Source organism: Mus pahari, chromosome 20, assembly GCF_900095145.1.
Source record: "Mus pahari chromosome 20, PAHARI_EIJ_v1.1, whole genome shotgun sequence".
NCBI classification, from domain to species: domain Eukaryota; kingdom Metazoa; phylum Chordata; class Mammalia; order Rodentia; family Muridae; genus Mus; species Mus pahari.
In genome coordinates this window covers 47454573-47476100 of record NC_034609.1, presented here as the reverse complement: position 1 = coordinate 47476100, position 21528 = coordinate 47454573, and the positions used below count along the sequence as shown (strand labels likewise).

General features: G+C 53.4%; 1 protein-coding gene across 1 annotated transcript in view; it reads right to left on the bottom strand.

Moving 5' to 3' along the window:
* Positions 1–1328: 1328 nt before the first annotated feature.
* Galnt2 (polypeptide N-acetylgalactosaminyltransferase 2) overlaps positions 1329–21528 on the bottom strand; it is a 109778-nt gene continuing 89578 nt past the window's right edge. Inside the window, exons 7-16 of the mRNA XM_021220167.1 lie at positions 18791–18912; positions 17090–17177; positions 15167–15254; positions 14589–14692; positions 12958–13084; positions 10604–10696; positions 10203–10286; positions 9056–9182; positions 6098–6217; positions 1329–3788 (exon numbers count right to left, since the gene is read on the bottom strand). Of these exons, the coding sequence (XP_021075826.1) occupies positions 3633–3788; positions 6098–6217; positions 9056–9182; positions 10203–10286; positions 10604–10696; positions 12958–13084; positions 14589–14692; positions 15167–15254; positions 17090–17177; positions 18791–18912 (1109 nt within the window). The 3' untranslated portion in view covers positions 1329–3632. The remainder of the gene's footprint in view (positions 3789–6097; positions 6218–9055; positions 9183–10202; positions 10287–10603; positions 10697–12957; positions 13085–14588; positions 14693–15166; positions 15255–17089; positions 17178–18790; positions 18913–21528) is intronic.

Genomic DNA, 21528 nt, shown 5'->3' with positions numbered 1-21528 from the left:
GTATGACTTATTTCTTTGTGGTCTGCTGCAATGTGTTTTTTGAGACCCTCCTGAGAACCCTGAGCTGCCAGCAGGTACCAGAGACACCAAGGGCAGGGGGAGGAAGGGGCTTAGTAGGCCAGCAGCTACCCTCTCAAAGCCATTATCATGGTTCCATCCACCCTACAGAGACTCAAACCCTTCCAACACGGTAGTCCAGGAGGCTGTGTGGCTCCGCACAGTTCCTTTTCTAGCCCCTGACAAGGACACACGAGGGTAGGTGGCCATCTGCTTCCCAAACTCTTGAGACCCACATCTGCCTCTAGGCAAGGGGACTCCCGATCAGAGGTGGCTGTCCTATGCCACTGTGGGACTTTGGAGCAGGCAGTTTGTTCAGCACTGAGCTGAAATCTGGTCTCTAGGGTTTCTTGTTATGTGACAGTGAGCACGTATATCTGAACTACTTGTAGAAGGCCTGGTTCCAAGGGACCTCTCCAGCTCAGGGGTAACAAGGGGCCTTCTGGGATATCTGTTGGCAAGCCAAGGGCTCCTCCTGTGATCTTCAGAGCCTGTGCCTTTCTGGGCCTCGCTGAAGAGAAACCACCCATGGCTCAATGCTTCACAAAGCTCAATGCAGCAGCTGCCTCTAAGTCTAACTCCCAGAGGGGCCTCCTGACTACCCATCCTGCAACCCTCCTCCTAGCTCCCAGGCTAGACCTTTTAGAAATGTAGTTTAGAATCTCTTCAGATACTCCAAGGCCCCAGGACATTGCCAAGTTACAAGTTACTGCCTTTGTCTCTCAGACGGCCACAGAGCCAAATTTTTGGCGTCTCACATAATGAAGTGAATGCAGTGTGGTATGATGGCCGGTCTCTTCACTGTCATGTCATGGCCAAACTGCAAGACAACGGGCCAGTGTTTAGTTCTCTGGATATGTAGCCAGTCACATGAAGGTGTGGTAGAAGACATGTACGAGACCAGGATAGATTGGGGGGGGGGAGCCCCAGATGGCTGCTGAGCAGGACTGTGCATTTTAAATACTGAGGTATAAGAAATTTGGTACCTAGAGAGTGTGGGCCAAGTGTTCAGGGCACACTACAGGAAGGGGCTTGTGAAGGATCAGGGCAAGTTTAGACAGTGCACTGCAGGGGCTGGCCAGGTGTCCAGCACGGCCCAACTGCTCCACACTGCAAACAATTGTCACGAATACATCAGGCCCAGGAAGCACAGCATTAGAGGTGTGTTTTAAGGGGGCGATGAGAAATGGGCAGAAGCAAGACCCAGATTCTGGCCCTTTGCCTGGTCCTACCCATACCTGGTAGAAACTAAGAGTGACAGCAGCAGAGCATTATCTATAAAGTATCTTCTCTTTATTTAAGTTAAACAATTTCAAGGATGGTTTCCATCTATAAAATGGACAAAGTACAAGCTCTGTACAGCAGTTTTTGTTTTTGTTTTTTTTAAAAATCAACTGGAAAAAAAAATTACCAAACTATATTTTGAATTTGCAAAACATACTCACAGACACCATCATTTTCAGCTTCACGGAGACTCAAGGACCACCAGAGAAGACAGCCACCTTTGCCTGTGTGCACCCAGGGCTCCTGGGAGTTTTTAGTTTTAAAAACAGGAGTTGGGAGGGTGGGGTAGCCCAGATGACTACAAAGCAATACAAGCTCGGCGAGTCACTTTGGCACACTGTCATGTAAACATGGCTCACCGATGGGCCCTGCCCACACCCCCTCTGCTCGGAGCTGGGTTGAGTTGGTACCCTGGTGGCCTGACAATCAGATGGTACAAAGGTTAAGAGGCCACAGGGTGGGGTGGGGTACACGTGTGGTTGGGACACCCCATGTCACACATTTGTGGAGTCACTCTGATAGAAGCAGTGCAGAAGTATCAGGATTAGCAGAGGACGTTGTGACTGGACTCCAGCAAACTCCTGCCTTGTCCTTGACAGCTCTGCACCTGTACCTGGGAGTGACAGTCCCCAGAGCCTACCTGGGAAGGTGGACATTGTATGAACTTAATTAGACACATGGGCACCCTGTCTGTTACAATGTATCTTCTGTTGGTTGCTTGGCAGGGGTGGAAAGACACAGGATCAGCACCTGGCCAGGCCTTCCAAGAGGGTCCGTGGTCATGGCGAGTACACACATGGCGAGTACACATGGAGCCCCTCGGGTAGAAGAGACCAGCCACCCCGCTTTTGGAGCAGGCAGGAGGCACAGTGCTCACCTGCAGGCCCTCTGACCACCTGGAACTCTGGTTCCCGAGATCTCTGGGACACCCGAGATGAGCACATAAGATGCTTACAGCCCACCAGGTGTCACTTCCCCCCACATCCAGGTCACCTCTGTGGCTGACACATGCCTAGGTCCTCAGTGTGAGTGCGCAGGTCTTGTGATCTGAACTCTACCCACAACTCCTGCAGTAGACTGTGGATGTACCAGGGCGGGGGGTGTGTTACCCACACCGGGGCTACGGACATGTGGGGTCCACCCACAGGCTGAAGGGCTGCTCTTCTGTGCTCTGCCGGCAGCTTAGTACCAAAGACCCAACATACAGGGTCTTGAACCACTATGAGCCTAGGGATAGCAGGTGACAGCTGTCCAGTGTCCCTGGTCTGTCACAGGCAGTAGGGTCCTGCTGGCTCACATTAGTTAGAAGCTGTGGGGTTGAATTTTCCTAAAGAAAAGAAATCTAATTTTAAAAGAAAACCCAAAGCAATACCTGCCAAAAGAGGTGGCCTATTTAGGTTTACAGATGACAATGGGCACCAAGCAGACATTCTAACCCAGCTGCAATCCCCTCGCTGAAGTGAAACATTGATGCTTGTGGGTGGGGCCAGTGGTTTGGGGACGCCCCTACTGGAGGAGCAGCGTGGGCTGGCTGGTGAGGCTCCAGAGGCACAGATGCACCTTTGCTCTGGAAGCGCAGGCCCCCCCTGCGTGGCTGCGCTGTGCTGCGGGGTTCACAAGATGATGTCGGGGAAGCGTAGGGAACGGACCATGATTCTCTTTATCTCTATTTAGTGTCCACCATAGGAAAGTTCACGTTCAAATACAGCAAGTATGTCAACGGAAGAGGGGACGTGGCTGGGAGGCCAGCTGAGCCCGGGTGCAGGGACAGACAAGGAAATCTGCAAGAAAAGGCCAGCTTTGTGGAAATCATTTTTTTTTTTTCCTTAGACAGGATCTTGCCTGCCTCAGCCTCCTGAGTGATGGAATTACAGGCACTGGCCACCATGCCTGGTTCACACACACGATTTTGAATAGGTAAAACAAACAGAGTGGAGACTGGCGAGTTCTTGCTGTGAGGGTGCCTGTCCCTGCTCCCTCTGTCCACAATATAAACATGATTGCTGCTTGCCCACTTGTTCCGGCCAGTGCTGGGGTGTGAGCAGGAAGCTGAGAGGGAGGCAGAGGGCACCAGCCTTGGGAGGGACCCTCTGTCCTGAGCCCCAGGGGCTCATTTCCTCTTCTGCACTCCTGTCTGCCCAGCTCATGCCTCGCTGAAGACTTGAGACTTAAGACTTTCAGACCATGATGGAACACTGAGGTATATAGTTTTGCGGAAAGTTTCAGAAACATAATTATGTGATCACCAAACTGGGCCGGTGTGCGGGTGGACGTTGGGCCCTGGGGGCCTCTTATTGCTGCAGGTTGAGTGAGAACTTCCACTGTTGTGACAGGGCCGGGCCACACACCTCCACACTCAGGCCTCCGCTCTTGGCAGTACGGCTATCCAGGCACAGGTTGCTGCCCACGTGGCGCAGTTTGGAGTTGCCTTCGATCTGCTCCCACTTCTGCAACAGAGAGAACACAGCAGGGGGAAGAGTTGAGGGCAGCGTAGGGTCTGTAGGCATGCACCTGCTATTTCCAACCTCTTTCTCTCTGCTCCTGAATCCCTGCTGCCCCGTGCTTCACGTGTCACTCTTGGAGCACATGCCACCACCACAATGTTCCTCCGAATGCTAGTACACTCGACCGACCGCAGGCAGCAAGTCCACTGACCCACTCTGCTATGCACAGAGGCCTAACAGCCTCAAGAAGTTTGAGGTGCCTTGACACTGTTGTTTAGCAAGTGATATGAACATCCTAAACATTTATGCTTTCATTTTTAAAATCACACGCATTTTCCTTCCTCTCCCCACAGCTCCTCTTTCATTAACAAGGTCTGTGGCTCTAATTAATGTTTTATACATGCAATAAGGTTCCTTGGAGTTAAGTATTTCTGAAAAATCCCTCTGACATGGTGGAATGAGATTTTCTCACTCTTGCCTCCCCTCCCCCTTTTGACCGTGCAAATGCACACACACACGTGCCTGGGAGCTCAATGTGCTCACTGGCCAGACAGTGCGGTGCCACAGAGACAGGCCTCTCAGTGGCAGGCCAGGGGGCAGCAAAGCAGGACCTGCAGCAGGAGGGTGACCTGCCACAAGCATGGGGATGGGAGTGTGTGTGTGAGTGGCTCTCTCAGCCTTCGGGATATTTTCCACTTGCTCATCAGATGCCAACTGTGGAAGTCAGGGGCAGTCACCCCGAGAGAGGCTCTGCCACCTACACTGCCTCCCTCCCTCCCTGTCCCTGCTGCTGTCAGTTTTCTGGTGTGCCCTTCATTGTCGTGGAAAACATGCCTAGGGTCTGACAAAGCATGTGGAGAGAACATACTCTGATGCTGGCTCCTGGGTGGGGTTGTCTGTCATGTGTTGAAGCATCCACTAGACAGAGGGTGCTAAGAAAACAATGAAGTCGCTCCCAGCTGTCCCTGGATGGTGGCCTTCAAATGCTGGCATCCACCTGATGGGATGCCGCCATGTGGTGGGTTTACTGGAGCAGTGCTCCCACATCTCGAAGCTAGACTCATCGCCCAGGACCAAGTGCAAGCTATCCCTGTCTTAGAAGCTCAGTTAAGGACCCCACAGAACATGGGACGGGTGTTTCTATTTCCTCTAACTTAAAGGTTAACAGACCAGACCAAAGTCTCACTTTACCACTGACTTACGGTCAAAAGGCCTGGGTGTGTTTTAGGTGGGTTCAGGGGACAGTGGCCTTCCCTGGTTCAACATTTACAATCTTATTTATAGGGTCTGACTCACATTATAAACTGCACTAACCGATGTTTAGAGGGTGAACACGGTGGGCTGGGGAGCAGGGACACAGCAGTCAGGTATGGGAGCAGATTTAGGGATGGACTGGGGAAACAGGACCCTTTGCAAGCATTTCTCTGACACCTAGGATCTAAACAGGAACTGGATGCTGACTGTGGCCCCACACCACCTGCTAGGTGGTGGTAGGCAGGGAACCTGGGCCTCTGCTTCTGTTTGTGCAATCGGGTGGATGGAAGGATGCTGAGCCGTGGCTCTGGTGGCCCTCGTGCTTCAGTTTCCCCCTACATTTGTCTTCTGGGCAGGGACTGTGGGAAGACTGGCTACACTCCCCTGTAGCAAGTTAGAAGGGACTGTTAATGCCTGCACTGTGGTTGTCACTGCAGGGCTTTAAAAAGGTGGTTTGTCCAAGATCCCCAGAGAATATGCCAGACAGAACCGGCTTCCAAGGCTTGCAATAAGCTCTGGTCCATGGAAGAAGCAATATACAGAGAGGCTCAACTGTTACCAGGGTTAAGATTCTGATCTCACTGTAAGCTCAGAGTAAGACAAGTGGTACCCGCCCAGTGCTCAGCCACACAGCCCGGGGCACCGCAGGTGAGCGGCTGCTCCCTCTATGAAGGAGACTGACAGGGGCTGAGGAAGCTGCTGTGGCCCTGAACCTCAGGAAAACACCAGACTACATAACTGCCAGTCATGGAGATCAGAGACGACGTCCACCTTCAGTAGAACGTGGGTTACTGTGTTCACCCATGCTCATCTTGTTAACCATTCAGATTATAATTTTTTTTTAAAGTTAAGCAGGAGAACGAGCAACTTATCAAGGTTTTGCTTAAGAAATGTCGTAACTTCACATAAAATGCTCTGTGGCACGAGGAAGGGAAGGAGACAGGGACTGTGTGACATGAGACCTCCAGTGGGGGTGAACGGGACCATAGGTGTGAGGGTGTTAAGCACACGGCCCCTGTCCCTGCTGACGCTGAGAAAGCCTGGGACGCCGGACGCACCTGTCTGCTGTCATTCTCCCGGCAGCCCTGCAGCCTGATGAGAGACCCAGGCGAACGGTCCACCACAGTAAGGCACAGGTCCATGTGCTTCACCGACTTCTCCTTCGTCAAGGCCCACTCCTGGGAGAGAGCACAGATCAGAGGCATACCCCCCAAGTCAAGCTGCAGTCATGTGGGAAACTTGACTCGGGCCCCAGGGGTAACTGAGAGCCGGATGCTCCCGGCTGAGGGACAAAGCTACACCCGGCTGCTGAGGTGTAACCTTGGTAACCGCTATGTTTTGGTGGGCACATATGGGTTGCAGCTGGCAGGTCTGTTCTGGGAGGCTGGGGAAGTGTAGACTCCTGCCACCTCAGCAGGAGGCCACTCTGGCTGGCAAGTCCAGTTACGGTGGGCTGACTGTACTCGCAATCCAGGAGCCAAAATAAATGCACCCTCAAGTTATTTCTGCTAAGTATTTGGTCAGAGCAGCAAGAAGAGTTAATACAGAGACTAAAAGGAGCTGTATCAAGAGTGACCGGCACACTGTGATGGCTAACTGTGTTAAGCATTTTAGCTCAAAGTACAAGTTAGAGATCCGGTCAGGCGTTGGCTCTAACCCACAAGTCCCCCCACATGGTTTTGGAATGACTCTGCTTTGGAAACAGATTTATGAATGTAGGTTGGATCTGTAAAAACTCCATAAATGATACATTGTAGCTTTCGGCAAATATCTACATGGCCAAAGTCTGCAGGAACTCAAGAAGTCCTCTAACTCTGCAGGAGCAGTCTACACACAGCATGGCTCCTCCTAACTGGATGCTCACCATGTGCTGAACTGTCTCAAGCCTGTGCACAAGAGCTGCAGGAGGTGTGTGTGTGTGTGCTTGCACGCTCATGCTTTGCAGACAAGAAAATTGGGTCAGAATGCATTTAAATATCCTTGCCTTGCTTTTAGCAACCCAAACACATGCACTGCATGTGTACGCAGAGGACAGGGCTGACACCTGCCTCTGAATACCACACACATCATGTACAAGCTTGGAAGCCTGGGGACAGAGAGAGAGTGACATCACTATGAGCGGCAGTGGCAGGGTACAGGGGTCCCATGGATAGCCAGAAGGCAGGGCTTCCTAAAGTCACTTAAGACCCTGATCCTTAAAGGAACATCCGCCCACACAGGGCCTTCAGGATCCAGGAGTGGAGACCTCAGTGAGCCCAGCACCCCACAGGGACACTGGGCTGCCCCAGACCCTGGGGCTTCTGTCTCCTCTCTGGCTCCACTGACCTGTGTTCCTCAGAAGGAAAAACAGAAGATGCACAAATGTGTTCTGTAAGGGGTATAAAGACTGCCACAAGGCCAGAGGTGATGAGCCAGGGAAACCTTGCTCTCTGTGAGCAGGTGGTCTGCTGACGGCAAGACACTGAAACTTCAGGGCTGCCACTGGGACGTGGGGCTCTTGACTCTGAGAAGGGGAGAGGGGAATGGGGGTAGCACAGAGTCAGAGGCAGAGAGGTTGGAGAAAGAGGACGCAGTGAACCTGGAGGCAGGATGGTCTGATGGGTCTTTCTTTCTGTCTCTATCCCTGCCGTGGGACGGGACTGTTCCTCTGTGCTGCTGGACGTTATTCACAGAAGGTGACTGCACTTTGAGTCACTGGGGCAGGCCCTTCTCAAGTCAGCCTCGCTTTTTGTCCACAAGGTGGCCAGCTTCCTCATCCTCCCATGCCATGATGTACCCTTGTACATCACGTGGGATGTGAGTAGAAGGACCCTCTTTCTCAGGTGGTTCTGTCTCCACAGTGAAGGGTGGGTAGCTTATCTACAGTTCTGTCTGCTCTACCCAGTGTACTTCCTTCCAGATGTGCCAGGGCGTGGAGATGTAACTCTGTGTCCCTGGTCCACTGCTGCTGTAGATGTGGAAGTCCAGGACCCCTCCCCACCACACCTATGTGTGGGCAACAGCTGGAGACACACCTGCTTGTGGTCAGGAGAGTCACGGGGACCTCTGGGCACTCAGGGTCTAGACTGTCTTCATATGACAAAAGTGGGAAGATGGGCCATGGCTGGGTAATAAATACACTGAACTCCAAAAACCTGACTTGGCTATACACGCAGCAGAGCTGGCCACCTTGTGCTGGTCCTTCAGCAACCTGAATTTGTAAAATATCTAAGAAATGCTTTTTATGAGCTGCCATCCTTTAAAAAGTGTGGCCATCATTCTTTCATTTCCTACGTGCTGCTGAGGCGCAGCTGGGAACCAGGTAACAGCGCCCATCCATGCTGCCTGCACCATGCCACTTAAGTCAGAAAGGGCGTCCCCTATCCTTGTGGCACCTGACTCGGTCACAGTGGGGACTCCTGCTGGTGTCACCTTTGCCTCTGTGTCCCCTCCAAGCACTGGAGTGCCAGCCACCAGCCACACGTGGCCGCTTGAATTTAAATTCGATATAGTTAAATAAAACTGAAGATTTAGTTCACAGTAGGCACATCTCAGGAGCTCAGGTGCACAGGCGCCTGCTAGCTGTAGTTCTACAACATTTCTAGCACTGCGGAGGGGCTCATGGACCCCAGGTGACCTGTGGGGTGAAGTACCCCAGGTTGAGTGGTATAAACTGTCAATTACCAAGCCTGCCAAGGATCAAGAACCCAATATGTCTTCACCTTGACCTGGGGAGGCTGAAGCTGAGCGCACACTAAGCAGGTACCCATCGGGGACCAACACGGTGCAGATGCAGGGACAGTACAACAGAGCTGGTGGGACGACACAGCCTAAATGACAGGTGCTCATGCTACCTCAGTAGTACGTTGCCAGCGCAGCACAGCCCACGGCACATGAGCTAGCCGCTGAAGGCGTCATTCGAGACCTGCCACATCGCAGCTGGTTCTGAGGCTGCTGGCAGGGCCGGGGCTTCCTACGGAGCCCAGGGCATCTAGTTGAGGCCTCTGGGTGTGCAGGCAAGCATGCTCCCCGCCTACCTGGTTTCCTCCAGCGTTGTGACACTCATAAATCCCAACAGCTCCATCCGCGAAGTGTCCCAAGGTGTCCAGACAGTTGGTTCCCTGCTGTAAGGCCCCAAAAGCTATGTCCTGGTGGTCTGGAACCCTGGAAGTCATTCATTGTTAAGAGCCAAAGCCACCTCTGCAGCCCTGTGCTTCCCGTTCACCACGGCCTCAAAACAGCAGAAGCAGAGGACAGCTTCGTGTCACCCCGACATGAGGTGGCCCCAGTCTCTGGACTCCTAACTCTTTTAAGACTGTTAAATGGGCCATGCATGATGGCACATGCCTATAATCCTAGCATTCAGAAGGCTGAGGGAGGATTTCTGTGAGAATTTGAGGCCAGCTTGGGCTTCAGAGTGAACCCTCCCCGCCCTGCCCCTCCATCTCAAAACAGTAAATGGGAGATGTTCCCTTGTTTCTGGTAAGGGAGAGTTACTGACAAGCTGGTTTGTTGGCTGTCTCTGAGAAAGCCGCTCACTGAGGTCACATCTGGCTCTTCATATTTCTCAACAGATGAGACCTTGCCCGTTAGGGTCCAGCCTGTGGGATCTGTTAGGTGGTCCAACGTACAAAACGGCTGGAGTGTATGGGGAGACGAGAGCCTGGCCTCACCTTTGAGAGGCACTGGCTGTGGTCTCCTGACGAAGGGCCATACTCTAAACCTCAACTGGTTCTCCTGTGTGGAAAGATGAAATGGGCGGGTCCTTCAGGATGGGAACGACCTGGCAGCACCTGTGGCCAGAGGCCCGCTGGCCCTCCACTGGAGGCATTGGTGTCCCCAGGACAGAGCTCCTGCCAGCTTACAGGGAGGAGTGGTGTTGGATAGGAGCTGGGACACCATCACAGTTAATGCTACTCTACACTAAGAAGGGAGCTGTGGGGAGAGTGTGCTCACGGGGAGACAGCCTCTGCCTCGATAGCCCACCTCTTAAGGGGACAAACCAAATGGGGTGCTTTGGGATTCTCCCAGGCTTGCACAGAGCAAGGGTAACTGCAAAAGAGGGGTACCTGTGGGGCGGGATCATGTGCTCTCCCTGGCAGCCAGCTCCCAGCCTCACAGCAAGCATGAAGCCCCTGTGGCCTCCTTGGTCACCTTTGAGTACACTCAGGCCCCAGGGCTTACCTCAGCTCGGGGTAGACGTTGTCCAGGTACCACTTAAAGGGCTTGCAGCCCAGCTTCTTCCTGAGCTCCAGCCTGCTCTGAATACTGGAGGGAAGGAAGAGACAGGGTGGCAGCCATGCCCACCTCTGCCAGGGTCCCCACCAGGAGGACAGGGTGGCAACTATCCCCACCTCTGCCAGGGTCCCCACCAGGAGGACAGGGTGGCAACTATCCCCACCTCTGCCAGGGTCCCCACCAGGAGGACAGGGTGGCAGCTATCCAGACCTCTGCCAGGGTCCCCACCAGGAGGACAGGGTGGCAGCTATCCCCACCTCTGCCAGGGTCCCCACCAGGAGGACAGGGTGGCAGCTATCCCCACCTCTGCCAGGGTCCCTATTAGAAGGATGGGGGATGATACTCACTTCCCATAGGGCACGTTTCGTGCAGAAGGCACCGCTGCGTAGTAGAAATGTTTGTACTCATCCATCCACACTTCAGCTGCCCGGCGTGTGTTCCTGAAAAAAAAAAAGTAAGCCATGCTGAGCTGTAACTTCCATCCTTTCCATCCTTTCCCCGGAGTCACCTGTCCCTGTCCGTCTGCCGGAGTGTGAATATGGACAGCACTTCGAGAGTGGCGTGGTGCAGCCGCAGCCACCTCAGGGTCTGTGGGAGAGTGGCGTGGTGCAGCCGCAGCCACCTCAGGGTCTGTGGGAGAGTGGCGTNCGTGGTGCAGCCGCAGCCACCTCAGGGTCTGTGGGAGAGTGGCGTGGTGCAGCCGCAGCCACCTCAGGGTCTGTGGGAGAGTGGCGTGGTGCAGCTGCAGCTACCTCAGGGTCTGTGGGAAGTGCTCAGCTGAAGTACCCATCACTCAGCACGAGTCAGTCCAGAGTGGGACGGCACAGACGCACTGAGGAGATATCCCCGCTGTGCCTGAGTGGATATGGCACCACTGGCATGCTGGGAAAGTGAACTAGGTTCCCCTAACTCCACGTGTAGATTAGAAACGGCAGCATAAAGAAGTGGGAGCCTGAGGCCCCAGACCTGCGGAGACTTGCTGTCCTTAGCTTTAGCGCAGAAAGAGAGCTTGCTTCCATGACAGTTAGGAAGGGCCGCCGTAAGCACAGGTAGCCGCAGATAGACCCTCTGCTCAGGTGAGAGGAGACATGCTCTTCCAAGATGAACGCAGCAGGCAGTGGCCGCCCTGGAGGTGAATCATTTTCTCTGCAGTAAGGTCTTCTGAATGCTGAACCTGTCACACTGTCTAAGCTGTAATTACTAAATGCATTTCCACCTGGGGCCTCCGTCTTCCCCATAAAGTGACAAATATTCCCGTCGTCCCTGGATGGGGGAGGGGGGGTGGACTGATGCCACCGCGAGACAGGGCACTGTAAATGTGCTCATCCTTAGGCTCCTGGTGCTAACCCCAGAATTTACCTCAAGGTTGAGAACCGGGACGGCATGCCTGTGGAAACATCCTCATTTCAGTTGATAATAGAAAAGCCTGGTGGCCCTGCGGGGTGGCTGTGGCACGCACCCTCCCAGATGAGTAGATCTGCGCACCGAGAGGTGCCCAGACAACTGGCACGGACCTCTGGGTCCCGTGTGTCTATGAGGAGCAGATTGATGAGGTCCGGAAGGTTCTGACCTGACCACTAGCCACCTTCCCAGGCAGAGTCGAAATATGGCCTCATTACTGGGGGGTGGCTAAAGGTAGTGGGTACAGCCATGTCCTGGGGCTGCCCCTGCCCTCTGCCTGTTCATGTTAGCCAGTTCTCATCCCCATGGTGCTGGCCAGAGGAGCATTAGAAGCACTTCATCTGGCTTATGCATTTTGCTGTCTGTCTGCCCCATGAGGTCGGACTCACAGGTCTTTGGTTAAGACAGGGCTTCACCGTCTAGCCTCGGCTGGCTTCAAACTCACAGGCATCCTCCTGCTTCTGCCTTCTGAGCACGGGGATTAAAGGTGTGTGCTACAATGTCAGAACTGAGAAAAATTCCCAAGGAAAATCTAGTTGGACCGAGCAGCCTTTCAGTTTTCGTTTAATAACTTCTATTGCTGACTGGTAATCCATCAGTTATGAGCCTTGATGTCGTCTGGCTGGAGTGCATGTGACCTGCTTTCTAATAGGATTCCAGTGTCTGTTCTCCAGAACTCAGGCTCAAATTGAGTTGCATCAGATGACACTGAGAGGTAGGAGCTTGAAGCAGTGGCCGGGCCATGGGGCTCTGTTGATACAGACTGGAACTCTTCCTCTGTACCTCATCCTCCCATCTCACCCTAACTTCACTATGTGGGGCATCAGGACGGCCCTTGGCAGGGGCTGACATGTGGGTCCCAGATGCGTCAGCACCAGGACAGTTAGTTAGCAGTGCTGTCCCTTGTGATAACCTAGCAGTAGCATTGTTTACTACAGTGCGTGATGGGCAAACGCAACCCTGTTCTTAACACCGGGAGTGGCGATACAGCACAGACCCAGGCTCTCCCTCTGAGGTATTTGTGTAGGTTTTTGTGACCATCCAAGGGTAGTCTTTCCCTGATGTCCCAATTAGGATAACTCCAGCCATCACCCTCCTCTGCCGCGGCTCCTCCCCCTCTTTCTGAGACCTCCGTGGGGCACACTGAGCCGGCTCCCCTCACTGGAATCCCATCTAGCATGCCAGCCGCTGTGCCTTTCCTCAGTTCAGGGGCCATGCCTATCAAGGAATACTGTCCCCACGCAGTACCAGGGTCTTCTGAGCAGACGGCAGACATCTGGGCTGGCCTTTCACGTCTTACCGGGCAAAGACAGTGCCACTGCCACCGGGGAACGTGTAGGGATGCTGCTTCCGGAACACATGGCCCACGCGGCTGCACGGGATGATCTCCAGGCTGCCGCCGCACTGCCACACTCGGAATGAGATCTCTGGCAGGAAGGGAAGTTGGCAACCATCAGAACTCATTGCTGCTGTCCCCGTGGGTAGCCACCTGCCATGCCTCACTTTCTACTGCTGGCAGGAAACCCATGAGGGATGCTTCTGCAGAGCAGGACCTGGAGCTTTTATAGAGGAGACACTGGATGCTGGACAGGCCGCCTCCACAGCATACCCAAGACGGAACACACATGGAAAGCACTGTGGGACAAGAGGTCTCCCAACGGTGACTCTCGGTCCGAAAGCAGCCGCCTCCCAGACTAAGACCACATGTATCCCAGCAGCTGTCAGCTGGAGATGTGTGCACAGACCACAGTCTTCCTGCCTATTTCTCTCATGTATCAGCAGGTCCAGACGTCAACCAAGTTCCCAGGGACAGTCACCTGCCCTAACCTTAGCAAGACACACAGGAGGAGGCTGGCTGACTATGTCTGTCACTCTGTGCTCTCAGGTCCCTGAGATGTGGCCTTCTGAGCCCATGACACACGCTGGCCCACTGGGTGGCTCCAGCTGTTAGAACCTACAGTGTGAGAGGCTCAGGGACCCTTCAGGTTCACCACCTCAAAGCCTTTCTTGCTCACAAAACTCCACCCGAGCCCACCACCGCACTGACACTTGGAAAGGAGCCAGACTCGCCACCCTGCCCTTCTCCCCACGGAGCCAGAGCTGGTAGTGGCTTTCATCGCTGGGCAGAGCTGTCCTGCCAGATGAATCGTCTCCACCAACTTCAACTTCAAAGGACACATTCGAAAGACAGGCCAGCTGAAGCTGCTCTTTTAAGCCAACAGAAGCTATCAAAGTCCCTGTCACAGGAAAACCCACTCAAAGTGACAGCAAGGTGGCTCTCCCTCCTCGTCCTGGTCCTCTCTCTTCCCAGGGCACACCTGCGTAAGGACGAAGGAAACTAAACTCTCGATAGTGAGAGGAGTCAGTTCTGAATGACGAGCACTTGACATCAAAGGCCTCAAGTAAAGGGAGGCAGAGACTGAACAAGCTAAGCAGCGTCTTTTCATCCGTCACGCAAGACACTTGAAGCACCTGCCTACACCTGTAAAGTGTCCATGTCTCATTTCTGGGCAAACATGATCTCCAAGGGTCATTAAAAAAAAATTATTCCTAAAAGTAGTGGAGAAGGGTCTGAATATCTGCGTCCATCCACATGACATGCATGATTAGATTCAGGTAAACCGGCAGCTGCCTGACCCTGTTAGCATCCTATAGTTAACTAGAGCCCCGGCGACGGCTCATTTCTCAGTTTTGGAGATGTGTATTCAGAACCCCCAGGTCAAAGGAGGTGACATCATCTGGTGTCTATGCAGGGATGACCCGACAGGAGGCACATGTCTTACTGCCATCCCCGTAGACAGGTGTGTGGGAGGTGGGTTGTCCATTGAGGGTCTGGCTGCTCTGGGGCTCCCCAAATGCTGACGTGACACCCTGCCTCCCACACTTTACCATGGTGCAGTTGGGGCCTGGGTGGGGGAGGGACACACATACCCAAATTCTCTCCTCCCCACACGTCCATCATCATGTCGTACTTCCCCAGCTCTTCAAAATAGAGCTTGTCCATCACGAAGAGGCCGCCAGCGATCATCGGGGTTCTGAGAAGATGAGGGAGCAAGGGCAAGGTTAGACCATACCACAGGCTGGACCTCCATCCTCTGCTGTACTCTCAAAGGGGTCTTTCATTCGCCCACTGGCCTCTAGTCACTGCTTGGGGTCCCACAGAGGCTGGGACCCTTGGCTTTCTTTTACATGCCTCAACTTACAAGGTAATTCTAAGAACCGCAGATGTAACACCTAAGGCCGCAGCATACAGTTCCACTCGGCTACAGATGGCATTCACCATAAACAGGAGCCAGCACAGAGCCAGCAGAGATGTCTTGTAAGCTAGTGACTGAGGCAAAGGACCTAAGTTCCCTCACTGTGTGACCTGGTGGCAGATGCTGGCCTTGAGGGGAGGCCAGGGACCCAGAGAGTGGGAGGCACAGAGCCTCACTGTCCTGGACGTACACTGCAGCAGGGGCTGGAGTCTGGGCTCTCCCAGAAGGCCCTTTGCAATAGGCTGCACTTACTTGATAGGGGCAACTGGGTTCCCCTGCCGTGATCGCCTCTGCTCTGGTGTCATGTAATCCCACTTGAACACCAAGTTCCAGTCAAAACCTGCCAGCCCAGAAAAGAATGGCAGTGAGAAGAGACAGTCGCTCACTGCTGGCTTTCCCACCTGAGTAGCTTGACAATGAGCTCACGTGGATGGAACTCACTGCCAACCAACCAACCAACCACAATGGGGAGAAGAGAAGGACAAGGGGGAGGGGGAAGGGGAGAGGTGGGGTAGGGGAAAGGGGGAGGAGAGCTTGGTGGCTGGTGGGTATGAAACAGTGAAATCTCCTCAGCCCTCCAAAGCAAACAGAGCTCTGAGTTTTCCTCTAAAGACTCCAAACTACAGGTATGTCTATGTCTGTATGTCTGTGTGCAGTTACGTGCACATGGGTGCTGGTGCCCATGAAGAAGGAAAAGAGGGCTGGAGCCCTTGGAGCTGGGGTTACAGGTCACCTGAGTGTTAGGGACTACACTCTGGCCCTGTGAGCCAGCTTTCCTGCCCCTCTAATCTTTTTTCTTTTAATGTAGGGTATAGCTATATAGCTCAGGTTGGTCTTGAACTTGTAGCAGTCCTCCTGCCTCAGCCCCCTGAGTTCTGGGATTGCACACATGTGCCACCATGCCTGGCTGGGGTTTTCTCATCTTCACATGTAAAAACTAATGTGAAACATGAGGACTGGTGTTTGTGTGATGCCATTGCACCTACAAGGGCTGTGCATACAGGCCTGGGGACCTGGGGACAGGGCTGTGCACACAAGCCTGGGGACCTGGGGGTGAGTCAGAGCTAGATGAATCACAGTTGGCTCACAGAACCACAGTGCAGCTCACAGAGCCATAGCGCCTCTGTGGGACCCATGGTTCTTCAGGCTTAGACCAGGACCTTCCAGGGCCCGTAACTTTAAAAACTGCTCCCACAATGACCTAAGATGCTGCTCTCACGGGGCAGGCCTGTCATCCTAGCAGCACTCATGAGATGCTAAGGCAGGAGGAGCTTGGGTTCTTGGCCAGCTTAGCTCCCTAGGCCACCCTACCCCTTGCTGTTTGTGAGTTAGGGGCTAGACCAGGGAACAGTATAACCTGCTCCATGTTGTGTGCAGCAGTAACTCCACAGTTATGTCCACTGCCGTCTCCCTCCCACCAGAGAAGCACTGGAACCTTTACAATTCCTAAGCCGCAAAGAGAAACTTGAACACATTTCTCTTGGGTCCCTGGAGGAGGACCAGAAGGTAACATCTATCGGCTGTGTGTCCCTACAAGACACTGGTCCATTCACACAAAGGCCACCCAGTGGTGAAGCAGGCTGTGGCTGGGCGGCTGGGAAGGGAGGGCCGGCGTCCAGACTTGAACACAAAGGTAGGACTGCTGCCTGGTGGGTGGGTGGTGATGGGCCAGCGGCAGGATGGCAGGACTCCAGGGAGGCAAACTGGCAGACTGGCTGGGCATGCAGGCCATGGAAGCCTGGCCCTGGCAGAGGACACAGAGACAGGTTCCAGGCCCAGTCAGCCAGTCCTTGGCTCTATGGAGTGTCTCGGGCCCTGCCTCTTGCTGGTCTCAGCTCTGGAGCCTCTCAGGCCAGCCCACCAGTGGGTAGAGGCTCCTCTGCTCCAGTCCCAGGAGCAACAAAGGTTCCCCTAGCTTTAGTAACAGCAGCTCCAGGGGGTCAGGAGGAAGGAAGGGAGGGAGGGAGGGAGAGAGAGAGAGAGAGAGAGAGAGAGAGAGAGAGAGAGAGAGAAGTGGGGGGGGGGATTGCCAGGGACGCAGGGCCAGTCCTTTCTGTGAAGAACCAGCCAGAGCCCACACCAGTGTGAGCTCCGCTATCACTGTCATGGATGATCATGGGACAGCAATGGTTAGCGGACCAGCCAGCGGGTGGACCAATCAAGGCTGACACCTACCACCCTTGAGGTCAGCAGAGGCGCCCACGTACTGGAAATTATCCATGTTGATGACATCGATAATGGGGGATACAACCCGGGTCCTGTCCTGAGGGGGGACAAAGGAAGGACAGATACTTGTAAGTTATGACCCCAGCGAAGCAAGAGCTGCCATCCCAACAGGCCTGCCCAGAAGACACTCTGTCCCAAGGGTGTGCGGAGGAGCGGCATGAGGGGACAGCTGACTGGACACTTCTGCTGCCTCTTCTCCCTGTCACAGACCCAGGCTGTGCAGTGGCCCCGAGGGTAGCTCTCAGTGTCACAGAACTAAGCTCGGCCACGTTATGCCTGTGGCCTTCTTGTGAGCTGCACCAGCGAAGCTCAGGAAGGACTCACGGCTCAAGTGTCCACACTACAAAGCCAGGAACGATTTCTGGGTACAACTGGTGTGAGAGGAAGGGAGTGTCATAGCAGCTGACTGGAGTCTCCACTTCTGAACTCAACCCTGTTACTGTACCGACCACGGCTACCTTCCACAGTGCCGCTGTGTGAGCGCAAACACGAGGCCTCCGACCTTCCTACTCAGCGCTGCCTCATGCTGACTGCTTGTGAGAGAGAACTCTCAAGTAACTTAGAGAACGCTTGTTAGCTGAAGGGCCAGCAACAGGATGAGCAGAGCTCAGAAGCCTCTCCAAGGGCAGGACAGAGCCCCGCCCCACTTGCTTGCTTGCAGGTTGATGGGAAAACGAGCTTTGAATCATGGAGAATAGAGCATCGCTCTATAACCCAGCCCTGTGCTCCCATCAGGCTGGCCTAAGCTTTACATTCCTTCTGATGAGAAGAGAATCAGAGGAACCCATCACGTTGGCCCACACCTTCCTCAGCTGGCCAAGCTGGGGGACACATGGCGGGGATGGGGGAAATAAAGGAGAGTGTGTTAGAGAGGGGCCCTGCTGAGGGCTCAGTGGCGACCCTGCATCCTGTGTGATTCCGGATGTTACTTAAGACCCCTGAAGCCCAGTCTCCTCACCTAGTGGCCACCTGAGACCAGTAAAGGGCAGAGACGGGACTTCTAACAGCTCTTGGCTGCTCGGTATTTTGTGACTTGCTGTTGCTACGTGTGCTATGGTGGCAGGCAGAGCATCTCATCCTATTTCCTTTCATTTGCTTCATTGCCCCCAAGGAAGCACTTTCATAGCAGCAAGGAAAGAAAGTCAATAAGACAAGCAGAGGGCAAGAAAAATAACACTGTGCTAAACACAGTACCAGCTCGGACACTTCCAGAAGGCAAAATGTGCCCGAGCATGGCCAGAGGCCATGTGACAAGCCCGCCGGGGCACTTGGCTAGCGTGTTTGCTTTTCTTTGTAGGCCTAGAGCAGCTGGTGAGTCTGTCCTTACCCAGGGCCGGAGTGTCACCACACGGCACTCTTACCAATGAGCTACCTGCTAGCCACATATCTTCCCCCACCCCCTTGTGTGCATGGGCATGCACATGTGCACACATGCATGCCTCTGTGTGTATGTGTGAGAGAGAGGCAGGTCTCCCGTGACTGGCCACCTCGTCTTGCCAGGCCAATGCCAGCTCCATGGAAGCCGTCTTTGGTTGCAGTGACAGTTCTGCACCAGTGGGACTTTGTGAAACAGTGTCTGGGGCATCACATTCTTCCTACTGACAGGGAGACCCACAGCCAGCACACACCCTCTGTGCGACAGAGACTCACCTCAGCAACCCGCTCCAAGAGTGGCTCCAGCCATCGCTCGTTACACTCGCAGTGACTGTCTAGGAAGGTCAGGACCTTGGCCTGGGCGGCGTCGGCACCCCGGACCCGAGAGCGCATTAGACCTGTGGAAATAAGTCAGAGTGCATGAGGGGCGGGAGCCCCACCTGAGAGCTAGCCTGGCACAGTTAGCAGTCCCTGTGCCGTCACCAGGGAGCTGTACGTCAGCAGTCGCTGGGATAGATTCTGGGCATGACTTCAAACGGCTCCTCGGGTGACGGGAAAGATAACTTTCCTAAGGCTACTGTCCCTGAGAAAGGCCTTTCTTTATCTAATAGACATCACCCTTGTCAAATACCCGGAGGATGGCTCAAAGCACCCTGCTGCCGAGGCTCCAGGTCCCTACTTGGCTGGGATAGCAAAGGTGTCACCACACCCTGAGAGCTAACAGTGCCAGGTCTGGCTTTGCCTTCAGAAAACAGGGCAGGCATCAAGTCAAACCCTGCGTGGCTGTGATGCAAAAATCAGGGTCATCTTTGGCCCCATTCTGCACGAACGGCTTGTGATTAATTATATAAGGTATTTCATGTCCAGTCTTCTCGTCGACCATTTATCCTTGCATTCTCTAGTGTCTGGCACAGTGCAAAGCACACACTGTTTAATAAATGATTTTTTAAATTTTACTTAAAGATCCTGGGGGCTGGAGAGATGGCTTAGTGGTGAAGAGCACTCACTGATCTGACAGAACCCGTGTTTGGTTCCCAGCACCCAACCTTCTGTAACTCTGGTTCCTAGGGACCTGATGCCCTAGTCTGGTTTCCATGGGTACCTGCACATGTGATCTACCCACACAGACACATACATACACAGAATTTTAAAATATTAAATAGAAAAAGATTCTTGCTGGGCTGGAGAACTGGCCCAGCAGTTAAGAGCACTGGCTGTTTTTTCCAGAGGACCTGGGTTTGATTTGCAGCACCCACACAGTGGCTCACAACTGTCTATAACTCCAGCTGTAAGGGGTCTGACACCCTCTTCTGGCCTCTAGAGGCACCAAGTTTGAATATAGTGCACAGACATACATGAAGGAAAAAACACCCACACACATAAAGTGGAAAAGAAAAAGGAAGAAAAAGAAAAAAGTTGAAAAAAAAAAGATCCTTGCAATAACACCTTCCTGCCGTGGCCGGAGCTGCACGTGGAGACCTGGAGCAGAGTCTGCGCTGACCAGGGACATGACCATGTCAGCCTCACACAGTGGAGTGTCCAGAGTGTAATCTCTCTGTAACTGCTGGAAACTGGAAGAGGGTGAGGTCAAACAGCAGCAGCACACACCCGAGACGCCGCGAGGGGCTTCCAGGCGCGGCAGTGGGAAGGCCACCGCGAGGGGCTTCCAGACGCGGCAGTGGGAAGGCTGCCGCGAGGGGCTTCCAGACGCGGCAGTGGGAAGGCCGCCGCGAGGGGCTTCCAGACGCGGCAGTGGGAAGGCAGTTGTTCCATAGCTTCCCACACAGATGAGACTGACAGCTGGCGTCTGCAGCGTCATGTTAGCATGAGATGACAGCTCCCTTTCTCCCAGTTTGGGACAGTTCTCCTTCAGCGAGCTGTCAAAGTTGAATCTATGATTCTATGGCCTGCCTGGGACATGGGGACAGTGTATTCCTCATAGCCAGGCTTTAACGCTTTCTCTAAACCTTTGCGGCCAAGCCGCCGATGGGACTTCACAGGCAAAAGACAGAAGTCAATTTTCCAAATGTGTAAATACAAATGTGATTTGAAAATATGGCTTCATGTACAAACAATTCCAATTAAGTTAGGCTTTGACTATCCTTCCTGCATCGACTGGGACAGGGCTCCCGGGGGGTTCTGGTGGAAGGAGAGACACATGAACTGAGATTCCCCTGAAGTAGATTCAGTGGACTAAGGAAGGTGGGTGGGAACAGGAATCTGAAGAAGCCATATCTGTGTAGAAGGCCGTACTTACTGGCCCACTCATTGGAACTTCATGGAAAGTTTGACTGCTGCAGGTCATAAGTCATTGGCCTCTCTTGCTTTTATTAAATTTTAATTGTATGTGTATGGGCGTATTTTGCCTACATGCATGTATATCTGTGCGCCATGTGCCTTCTACCTGAAGAGACAAGGATAGGATGCTGGATCCCCTGGAACTGGGAGTTACAGACAGGACTTGAACCTGGGTCTTCTCGGAGAGCAACCAGTGTTCTTTTAACTGCTGAGCCAGCTCTCAGCCCCAGTGGCCTGTCCACTCAGTACCAAGCTTCATATAGGACCAAGCATCCTTTGTAGACGACCGCCGGATCTTCAGCAGATCACTGCTAACCACCGACCACAACACACAGCATCTGACAGCACGACAGAGGCTCCTCCGCTCTACTGTGACCTGTCTAATTAATGTCCCTACCAATATATTTGTTTATGTACTGACTTACGACTTTGTACTCTGTGACTAAGTTCATGGCCCCTCTTCCACCCCAGAAGCCGTTCGGAACAATCTGACTGTGTTTCTAGGCCACAATATTTGCAGTTGATTCAGAATAAAGCATTCTTTTTTTTCCTTTCCTCTAGAGCAAGAGAGGGTATTGCACGCACACAGAGGCTGGCAGGTAATGGTCGGTCTTGACTGTCAACCTGACAGGACTTGGTATCACCAAGGAGACAGACATCTGGGTATGTCTGAGAGGAATTTTCTTTCTTTCTTTCTTTTTTTTTTTTTTTTTTTT